The 11,655-nt window shown below is 33.8% G+C and overlaps 2 protein-coding genes across 4 annotated transcripts; both read left to right on the top strand.

Moving 5' to 3' along the window:
• The first annotated feature begins 3,425 nt into the window (after nt 1-3,425).
• Nucleotides 3,426-8,077, top strand: Scny (ubiquitin specific peptidase 36). 3 transcript variants are annotated; one of them, XM_076392134.1, is made up of 8 exons: nt 3,426-3,564; nt 4,464-5,005; nt 5,129-5,236; nt 5,318-5,544; nt 5,619-6,017; nt 6,105-7,027; nt 7,122-7,258; nt 7,733-8,077. In XM_076392134.1, exons 2-8 carry the CDS (start codon nt 4,510-4,512, stop codon nt 8,068-8,070), a joined length of 2,628 nt encoding a protein of 875 aa, XP_076248249.1. In that variant the 5' UTR covers nt 3,426-3,564; nt 4,464-4,509; the 3' UTR covers nt 8,071-8,077. The 3 variants fall into 3 exon arrangements, with proteins under 3 accessions (XP_076248249.1, XP_076248248.1, XP_076248250.1); XM_076392133.1 differs by having other exon boundaries at nt 6,105-7,042; XM_076392135.1 differs by lacking the exon at nt 3,426-3,564 and having other exon boundaries at nt 4,867-5,005; nt 5,118-5,236; nt 6,105-7,042.
• A 2,152-nt stretch (nt 8,078-10,229) lies between these two features.
• LOC143188081 (uncharacterized) lies at nt 10,230-11,644 on the top strand. The gene is made up of 4 exons (XM_076392136.1): nt 10,230-10,323; nt 10,652-10,861; nt 10,960-11,178; nt 11,276-11,644. Exons 1-4 carry the CDS (start codon nt 10,246-10,248, stop codon nt 11,555-11,557), a joined length of 789 nt encoding a protein of 262 aa, XP_076248251.1. The 5' UTR covers nt 10,230-10,245; the 3' UTR covers nt 11,558-11,644.
• The last annotated feature ends 11 nt before the right edge of the window (nt 11,645-11,655 follow it).

Genomic DNA, 11,655 nt, shown 5'->3' with positions numbered 1-11,655 from the left:
CCAAGATATTGCTCCCACGGTAGTATTTAATATGGAATTCTGGACAAGGTGCAACGAGGGAAAAAGTGCACTGTGCACGAATGAAGATTCTTAAAGTGCACTGTCTTTCTCTTTCCTATCGTCGAATATCATATTTCTCTTCCAAAATCAATAACAATTAGCATATATATATTAAGTTCCACGATTTCTACAATTAATTTTCATCTATTTTCGCAATACCGAATAGTTTATCACAGTAGATAATAATTTAATAGTATGTAAATGATTTTTTTATTAATATTTCATAATAAACGAATAATGTGAAACAACATAATCCAGTCCACGATTTTTTCATATTTATCTTCGTTACATATTATTACAATAAAGGAACGTCCTCGTTGCACTTTGTATATCCAGCTTTAATGTTAAGTCATTCAACGCACACACTTAGAAAGTAAGGGTTTTTATAATGGTGCTCTATGAGATCGTCTCTGCCGTCGAATGCCGATAATTATTCATCACACAACTCGTCTCTGTTATTAATATCAAAATCTCTTATTTTCGTCGCTTATCAAACGCTAGAGGAAGGAACTGAGGGACATGTTGCGCGTGCATCTCCGGCTCACTCCATAGAACACCATGGTATCACGCCGAGTACTTGTAAATAATATTAGAGTTCATATCGGATGGACGAAGTGATAAAAGAAACAGGTGGATAGATTGAGTTCAAAGGACGCGCAAGTGGTGACTTTTCGTTGGTCATCGGGAACGTTCGATGACCGTAAAGATTATTATTCTTATTATTATGATCATTAATATTATTGAATAGGTAGCCGTTTAACGATCAAGCGGGATGTCACGTTGAGATCGCGTTGAACTTGAAACGAATTTCGATTAGAATTACTGGTGGACGGTTTATAATTCGTGTCTGATAAGATTTACTTTCTCTGTTCTAAGAGTTACTTTCCCATTGTGAAAACTATTTTTCATTCGCGGAAGTTTAATTAAAATCGATCCGTTCATTTTTCTGTTCATTCGGTCCATCGAGTTTAATACGCATGCGCGATTCATGTTCTAATTTTGCCGCGAAATTTGATTTTATCGGACACGGATTAACGAGACGCTACAGGTTACAAGAATTTATTACAAAAAGGAATAATAAACGGCTTAATGCAAGAAAAAGTTTTGTAACGGCACGAATACACTATCGTATTGCCGGTTAGTACACGTAATCGAGAAAGTTCTATCGATAAGCTTAAAACTAGAGGTATCACGATAATGTCTACGGAGTAATGGTAAAACGTTCACGATGGCGTAATTTTTCATCGTTATATGCCCAGTAAAGATTCATAAGACGTTGTTTCCTTAATGTGAACCTTTTACGACATATCGTTCTATACGATCATAAATTTCAACACTCACCTTGCTGGAATCGCAGATCCTTCAGTCACGCCAATAGCAGGTGGAATCCAGTGTGATCGAACGTGATCGCTGAAAACAAGGAAATTGAGCCAATGATCTTCTCAGGTCGCCCTATATCGAAACAGAACAAAAGGATTAAGAATCATGTATTCCTCAGTGCACTCTAAAAAGTACATAGTTTACCATTACTGTTTCCTTTTTCTGTTCAGTGAATTTCTCCTCTGTTCTGTAGTATATAGCCAAACAATTATGATTAGTTATTTAGTAAAAGTGGCTCTCAAGAACCAACTGGGATAAAGCAAACTTTTCGATGCGAAAAGTTTTAGTCTGTTTTATCACTGCCAGAGAGTATCCGAGGAACAACATAGATGTCCTAATGTACAATTAAGAATGCAAACATTGATCGATCAGTTTCATCGCCTTCGTGTAAACAGATCCTGATCGATTACATGGTACGATCGTTACTTTTAGTACGCGCATGTTTCAAACAGATTTTCGAATTCTTTTTCAAACGATTAATAGAGAACAGGTAACTGCACGAAGTGTTAAAAATATTCAAATCAGAGAAAGTAAAAATAATTGAATACCGATGTTCCCTTTCGCCATCGTAAACGTGTTAAAGCTGCTACTAATGGCTATTATACATTAAAGATATTTTATCGGGAATATTATTATCTTGTCGCTTGGAAGTTATGTTAATCTGTATATTTTGTAAGCAAAGATTATCGATAGCGATTAATAAAGACACTATTACAACAAACACTATGGTTCTAGTAATTGTCAATAGCAGAAATTGTGGAAGCTGAGCTGAGCACATTAAGCAACAAACATTGTTATTTAACAGCTTAGATTGTTGTGAATTATTTTCCACGATAAAATTGTTAAATCACTGTCTTTAGTTTAAAGTAAATTACAAATCTAAGATTTCAATTGAAGATATGTTATAAATTTAATTAATTTAACATGAAATGGCACTGGCTTCATATAATACGATCCTGACACTGAATCAGTATTGCCATCTAGTGAAGATCGTACAAACTAATACCTTAGATAAGATTACAGCACTACAAGCGGTAGGAATTAAAATTAACTGGTACGAACCATGAACACGTTTCAAACAATAAAAAAAACTTGAAATATTCATGTTTTTCATGAAAATAATAAGAAAAATCTAAAAAACAGTAAAAATCGTAATAAATCATAATAATTGTATGTGCATACATACCATAATAAAAAAAAACTAGAAACTATAATTATTATTTCATTATATCATTGTATTATAATCGTAATAGAGAATTATATTGAAAATTTGTATTGTATAACGATTATATATTAAATGACCAGAGAAAGGACGATCCACAGTCTTCAAAGCGAATGAGAACTATTAAAATTACACTATTTATCGTGAGTAGCTGAACCACTGACTAGGTATAGGATAGTTTAATAACAGTCATAAGTGCAACTCATTTTATAATTACAATCTTATATCTATTAACAGTTCGCAGCCATATTAGCTAGCTGGAACAGAACCGATTGCTCAGATTTCACCACGTGGAGGTTGCTACGAGAATGAGACCCACGGGGAAATAAATAAAATCAATGTTCCATTGATCTATTCCTCTACTTTCCTTATAAAATGTATATTTCTAAAATAAAAATAAAAACGAGTCGCTAACTCGAGATTCTTTTAATAAGAATTCAGTTTACATCAAACTCGTTGACTTTCAACAACAACATTCAAGCCACGCATCCTCCTGTACAAAATACAATTTATACAATCGAACGTTATACAAATTTATTCCGTCATACTTGTCTGTAACAATTATTTAGACATAAATGCACGATGTTTACTACAAGAACCTGAATCGAGGAAAACTAAACGGAGTCTAGAGACCCCGACGAGGCTCGCGATAACGTCGACGATGGAAACCAGGCCTTATCTTTCGGGCGCCCCCGACGGGATCATAGAACCCAACGGAAAAAGTTTAATGGCCACCGATGTAATTGCAAATGGCCGACGTCGCGGTAGAGGATGGGTCTTGATTTCGCGTGCCCGAAACTAATAATTCGAAAAATGTTGCGTTGCATCGATACGTGGTATTTTTAATGGTGTTCCTTAGTGAAATTAACGTGACTATTTTACACGACTGAACGACACGTTGGGTAAGTGCGATGAACTACGCGGGAAAAAATGGCTCGTGGCCGGAGAGACACGCGCCCTCGGTTCAACTCATCCGGTAACCGTTCTGAGGCACCGTGAACGCGTGGAATTTCGAATAAATCGATAGCATTGTGATTCTACGCGGTCGCGATCGGCGAGTATCGTACAGCGCGCGATATGTGTCACGCTGGTGCCGATAAAAATCGTTTCTACACGCTGTAATGTATGTAATCACGAGGAGAAGGTAAACAATGAGCCCGTTCGCGCGGTATCTATTGCACGCCGCGTGCTTTTGGTGCACTCTGTTACAGCTTTAGTGGGATATCGCGCGATCGAGGGGGAAAAGTTCCGGATAATCGATGCTTTTCGTTTCCGTGCCGCATGATTCGTGCATCGATACGTTATTTTGTGGATTAATAGTGTGCCCATAAATATATTAGCGACGAAATTAACCCTTTCACTTCTACATCCGCGAAATGCCTGTACATCTGTAGTTATGTACGTACTTTGAGCGAGGAAAAGAAAAACGTACGGCTGTTATGTTGTGAGAAGTTTTGTTTATCTTGGGGCGATTATCCGGAAAATTTGTGCAGCAAACGGGTCGTTTTATTGTACCTGAATGACGTAGGTCTTTTGTACATTTAACAAGGAAATTATTTATTTTGTTCTCGAAGTTTGTGTTATTTATGTATTTTGCGGGGAAGAGAAAAGTTTTGTGTAATCTGACACGTCGGGTTTTTCGTTGGATTAAACGTTGAGTGGACTAAGATACGAAAAAAGAAAATTGTAATTTTGTAGGAATATATTTATTGGTTTTGTTAATTTTGAAATATTTCGTATGCTGTTTGATGTTGTGTTTATTTTTTAAAATATTTAAATTATTTTTTCTACATTTTGACAGGGAGAACAAATAAGGAAAATTTTGTTACAAAATAAAATAAGTAACAATGCCTGCTGTAAGCATTTGTGACCCTGTTGCGGCTACGCTTCGCCATTCTTTGGAGACAAGCCAGCAGAAAACATCTGAAGATTTATCAACAAGTTTAGTTAGTAGCGCTTCTAGAATCCTTCAATCAGAAATTCAATATAAGGAAGTGGAAGATTACCAAACAACGATTTTGGATCAACTTAAAGCCAAATATATTGTATTAAGCTTACCAAACTCAGAGAGTGCAGATGACAAAGTAAAAGATGGCACAACTTATATAAAGAAAACTGAGAAAACGACTAAAGGACCCAGTTTACCAGAACCTACTGTTACTTTATATTCCCCCAAAAAAGTCTGTCTGGGATGGAAGGGTACATTCCCAGTTGGGGCTGGCATGTATAATGTTGGAAACACTTGTTATTTAAATAGCACTCTTCAAGCACTGTTTCATGTACCGGCGCTTGTTAATTGGTTGTTGTCAGACTCACACGACACATCAAAATGCGAACAGAACGGTAAGTTCTCTAAGTTTGTATTCCTTTAATAGTTCAGACTATACATTCTATAAATGATCAAAATGAGATTCAAATTATAATTCCAAAGTTTTGTATCGTATTTTGATAATAGGTTAATTTTAGATGGAGGTGGAGAGTGCCTTACATGTGCAGTGGCCAAGACTTTACAGTTTAGTCATCAGAAATCTGGATGCGCCATTAAGCCTTTCTATATATATAATAAATTAAAGCGTAAGTATTAAGTGTTATATAATTTTGAAAATTTGTTATTAAATGTTATACTTTTCATACATCATTCTTTCATTTTACTAGTCATTTGTCGAACCATGGTGCCAGGGCAGCAAGAAGATGCTCATGAGTTTTTACGTTATTTACTGGAGGGTATGGAAAAAGCTTATTTAGCAAGACACAAAGCCAGCAAGTTAGACAGTTATTCTAAAGAAACAACTCCTATTAATCAAATTTTTGGTGGCTATATTCGTACTGAAGTAAAGTGCCTACAATGTCGGCATGTTTCTACCACATTTCAACATTTTCAGGTAGATATAAAATAAGAGTAAAATAGTACATGAAATACTTTACAGAAGCTAAATATATTTCTAAATTTCAATAGGATTTATTGGTGGACATACGTAAAGCGAGCACTCTGGATGAAGCATTAACTAGTTACTTTAGTCGCGAGCAGTTAGATAACAATGATTATAAATGCGAAGCTTGTAAAAGAAGAGTTCCTGCCACAAAACAGTTTAGCTTAGAACGACCCCCCAAAGTGCTTTGTGTACAGCTGAAGAGGTTCAGTGTTTTAGGGGGCAAAATATCTAAGCATATAGGCTTTAAACAGACCATAGATATGGGTCCTTATCTTTGGAGGGAGCCAGGAGAACCTACACAGCCATTAACATACAAACTTATGTCGATAGTTACACACATGGGTCCATCGGTAAATTGTGGGCATTACACAGCAGTTGCCAAAGTTTCGACGGGCCAATATTATTCCTTCGACGATTCTTGCGTATGTATTAGCATTAATGTTCACAAATTTGTATTTATATTTATATTCATATACTGTCAGGTTAATATCCTTTCATCGTTCACGCAGGTTCGTCCAATTAATTTGAGCAATGTATTGAGTACAAATGCATACATAATGATCTTCGAAATGGAGCAGCAGACGCAATCTCAGGTTCAAAATCAACAGACTGTTAAACTAAATGGTACTTTGACTGTAAACAATACTTTACCTTCGCCTGGAAGTCCTCTGAGCAAGACATTGAGCCCTAAAGCATCGACATCTGGACTGCTTTCGTTGAATGGCTCAGTTAATGGTACATCAACTAGCAAAGATGTGATAACTACTACAGAGACACATTCAGTAACCTCACAAAACAAAAATACGGGAATTCAGTTTTCTACACAGAAAACCGCGAACTTTATCGGGCCACAGTTACCGCAAAAATTACAGGACAAATCTCAACCAAGACTAATTATGCATATTAAAAATGGAAAAATTTTAAATGGGAATAGTTTAGTTCCTTATGACGGATCCAGCGAAGAGGAAGAGACGAATTTAGTCGGAACATTAAAAAGCAACACAAATATAACTGCCCCACCGAAACCAAATGTTTCTGCTAATGCCGCTAATGGCACACAGAAAAATCCTCTGGTGAAAAGTAGTTCACCTAAAACGGTTCTTAGTATTAAAGATATACAAAAGACTTCGTCAAAGACAAATGGCAGTAACACAACACAAAATCAAACTAATAACGTAGTGCAATGTACAAAAACACAAAATGGTTCTGGTTGTAGTACTATTACTAGCCCGGCAAAATATCAAAATGGCAAATCAGAAACAAATGGTAGGACAGAGAATAACAATAGCAAAAACAAATGGCATCAGTCTGTAAAAGTTAAACTAGGACAAGATGAAAAAGTAATTACGAAAGCTGCGAGTAGCAGTATGAAAGGTTGGGAAGTTTCAAAAGACACATTTTCCCCTACGTCAACTGCAGCACCTAATGGATGGTCAGTTACAGATAAGTAAGTCATGTTCAATGATTGTACGCTATAATATTTTAATTATAATAATTAAATTTTGTAATTTGCACTGCTTCTCTAGGGAAGAGGTCAATAAAAATAACCAAAGTAACACAACGCCCAGTGCTGCAGCTGTGAGAGATTTCAATGGAACGAACCGCTCTGATACAGTTTCACATTTATTAAAGATGTCTCATCGTGGTTACGGCAGTTCTTCGGGTCAGTACAGCAAAAAAATTTTGTTGAAGAATCCATTGAACCCAGCTCCTCTTCCCCCAAAATCTTCATCCACTCATCGTGTGTCTATGCGTTCTAAATTAAACAATACCGTACAAAACACTAAGTTAAACGTACAAGAAACAAAAGCTCGCATTGACTCAAATCTCCGAAAATCCAAAGTCCCATCTAAAACCCAAATGAAAAATTCATACGTTCGATAATATATTAAGATAAATGTATTTGAATATTCAAAATCGTATCAAAATCTTTGTGAAGTGAAAGTGTACTTCTGTTGAATTAGAATTATTGTATAATCCATTGAAAAAATTGTGTCAAGTATTAGGTGTCTATCATTAAATAACTATTATTAATTAAAAATGTGTAAAGACATTCTTATTTTAGAAGCTTACATATGCATATATAAATTATTATAAAGGAAAATGTCATATAAATGATATGTTTGTGTATTTACAGTTACAAATTGGAACGGCAATAGGACGCATTTAGACCGAGAAGTCGATAACGACAGACGGGAAGAACGCAAACGTCATTTTAATCCGGATGAAGAGGAAATAGATCGAGGTCGAGTGAAAAAAGTAAAGGACCATCGAACATACGAGGAAAGTAGTACAGGGTATAATCCTTTCCAAGAGTATCAAAATAGCAAAATATGGAACCGATCTGAAGGTAGTTATTACCGGAGGCATTATTATAACACTTCCAGTCATGCTCGACCGCGGTACGGTAGAAACTACAGACCTCCACATTATAGATACCATAATCATTCTCGAGCACATTGGCAACGAGGATAAAATATAAATAGAAAAATCTTATTGCAAAAACGTTCAAAAGCGGGGTCTCTCGTCGAAAGACTTCGTTAGTTCTCAATTGCTGACGCGAATTAATATCTTTTCGATATGTTAATACAGTTGAAACTGAAATACTAAAGCAGCAATGTTGATTTAGATAATTAATGTTGAAACTATTTGTTCAACATTTGTTGCAATGATTCGCTACAAACTGCATCGTAACAGCCTTGCATGTTCCTGACAGAGTCTTGATGTACTTTATCATGGCTTGTAGCTCACACATGTATGTGGAATTGTATTACACAGTACATGGGGGATGAGTATCGCCAGCTCTGCCCATCTTGTGTTCAGAATGAACGAGATAAAACTTGTTATGAAATTGCGCTATAATATGCGCGTTATTAATTTAGATTTGTACGTGTAGCAGTGGAGAAATGTATGGATGTGCGATATTTAAAAGTTACATTAATAATCTTTAAACAGTATATTGCTAAGAGTTTGACAAACTTTTTAGGTAAATCTTTTACGCCTAAGTTTATGGACATAAAATTATGATTCTTGTTATTTAATTTGAATTACGCAATTGAATATGTTATTTGTAAAATAATTTAACATTTTCATATTATACAAAAACTTTTAACAATTATTTTATGCTACTCTTACATTACTTGTGTTGCATAAGCATCAATACTATTGCTAAATTATAAACTGCGAATAAGACACACGTCACAGTTAGTGTACTGTTAATTATTTATCGAAATTATCTGGTGAAGAGTACCCATACATTGTCGCATAAACAAAAAAAGAGAGAGAGAGAAACAGACAGCAAAATATATATATATGTGATTAGTAATAAAAGAAAAGTTTTAAATTTGTGCAAATAAAATTTCAAACAATAGGATATCTTCAAAATTTTATGTCGGAGAACATCTTTCGTTCTTCATAACATAATAATCCGTCCTTTGTTTTGATTAATAAAGATACTGCTCCCTCTTCGAGTTGCAATTAAACAAGTTTAATTAAAAGTGTAAACCCTGGTTGAGTATCAGTGTCAGGAAAAATGCTCTTCGTCGTCGCTTACAAAAAAGAAACATTTATGAAAATGATAAACCGGTAATTGAATAACTTCTCTGAAGAGACATGGTGAATGTGCATACCTGTGAATATACGTGAATTGAATTTTTTTTATATATATTATACATATATACGTATGAAAATAATTCCAGAGCGATTGCGAGAATGTGCATAATCGGATGAAGCGTGTTTAAGGATAATTATAAATAATAATAACAACAATAATAATACCAAGTTATTGAAATACTAGTTAAAAAGAAATTGTAAATTGCGTAGATAAGGGTAGGATTTTAATATTATGGACTTTTCATAGAGCATTAAAAAGAAAATTGCAAAAGCCATAAATAATTTGTTAAGCCAACTATACGGAAGCTGGCTGTTCTGCCTGTTTCGTTACATACGATACTTCGTTATATCATTCTATGCAAATTAAACACTAGCCAAAAGAAGAGACGAACATACGTTAAGATCTGGTGATTATTATATGCTTGTGATTCCCAGATTCGTCGTTTCGAAAGGTACATGGATTTGTAACATGCATATGCTGGACTTGTATATTAAATATTAGTCGCAATTGAATAATCATATTAGCTTGATATTGCGGTAAATATAATTACCATGATATAACCTTATGATAAGCACGATGTTACTGCATTCGCTGAGGTAGGATAATTATGGTCTTTGCACGTTCAAATTCGTATATCGTTCAAAACAACGAGGCTTGGTCTATCATAAAATTGGTACTGCTTGATATTGTAGATACATGTATGTGGGTATCAACAGTACAGCGAAGAAGCAGCGATAAACGCCAGATTTAATTTATGTACCAAGTATCTCGAATAAAAAAAAAATGAAAGAGAAACGTCATTTAAACGATATTCCGAATATCGATATGGAAAAAACATAAAAATAGACGGTAAATAATCCATAGTAACAGGACTCATTTACACGTTGAAAAGAAAAGACTATCGCATTTTCCGAGCGAAAGTAAAATGTAAAATTTATAGATGCACGTAATATATTTTAGCATTTTATTAATGTTATAATCTCGACAAATAGTATGTGTTTATAATTTACGAGGGTAATCCCGTACATTTATGAATTATGTCGTCATCCTCGATGGAACACTTAATTAAAAAAGAACCTCCTCAAAATGAACTGATAAATACGCTCGAGAAAAATGTGAGTATTTAAGTGATTTAACCCTTTCATGCTCAGAACATATTCACGTGAATTTCCTATATTTCTCTTTATATATATTAATTTTATAAATATAACAGTACTGCATAATTGTAACGAAAATTGATTGTATGCTGTCTTCGAGATGGGTTTTTTAATTACTCAGCATGAAGGAGTTAAAGTGAATTGTACAAAATAAATTTGATAGCCATGATTCATGGATATTAAAAAAAATATAAAAAAGTGCATTAATATTTATTTGAAAAAATTTAAAAAAAAGTAATGTAAATAAAGAGAGCACCAAAACACAAAACTATCAACGTTTATTTAGGTAACGATCTTAAAAATAGAAAATCATTATAATTTAAGAATCAATCATGAATTGGAAGCTAAGCTTACTTGGTTCAATAATGTATCACATAGTCTTGCTGATAAACTTGATTCCTTATGGAGCTTAGCTGAAGCTCGTTATCCAGATGGAAATGAAATAAAACAATTTGCTGATCAAATTTCAAATTCGTGGACTACCATGAATAGACAGGTAACATTTTGTTTTTTCATTTTTGAAATATCAGATGCTTTAAGCTGAAGATATAGTTGAAGAATCATAAAAAGTTATTGAATCATATATGTATACAGATATATGAAAAATATTCTAAAATCCGAATGGCTAGTAGAACATTACATGGAGTGCCATTATCATTGTTACTGGACAAAGTAAAAAAGGAAGTAATTTTATTGAAAGTATCATTACAAATTCGTGAATTTACTTATGGTCAAGAATACATATTAAGGGGATATGAATTAATTACTGAGAGTGAAGAACTTATCAATAGTTTAGAGAAGTGCGATAAGAAGGTAAAAGAATTACTTAATTTTATACCAATACAAACCGTGAAATATAAAATGAATAATCAATAAAATAATAGTTGAATATTTTGTTCTCAAATTACAGTTACAGCAATATCTATTCGTGTCAAATGTTACTCCACAGATTATAAAGTTAGAATCTATGGTGGACAAATATGTTTCTAATATTAATTTACTACCTATGAAAAAATCATTTTTATCAGATTTAAGTATCTTTACGTTAGTCGCGAAGCTTTTAACAGGCGAATTATTAGGTCACGAATATATAGATCCTAATTATATTTTAACAGAAAACATGCCCAAGAAACCTGTTTTTATTATTAAAAATGTTAAGCGTAAAACTGTTTGTCCCAATTATCCGCCATAACGTTCAGAATATACATGTATATATGTATTCCTATTAGTTTAAAAATGTTTATTATTTAAATATCTTCAAAATAAATTATTATGACTGGGATAATGTGT

This window comes from Calliopsis andreniformis, chromosome 2, assembly GCF_051401765.1.
Source record: "Calliopsis andreniformis isolate RMS-2024a chromosome 2, iyCalAndr_principal, whole genome shotgun sequence".
NCBI lineage: Eukaryota > Metazoa > Arthropoda > Insecta > Hymenoptera > Andrenidae > Calliopsis > Calliopsis andreniformis.
Note: the sequence above shows the minus strand (reverse complement) of the source record. Positions and strands in the feature narration are given on the sequence as shown.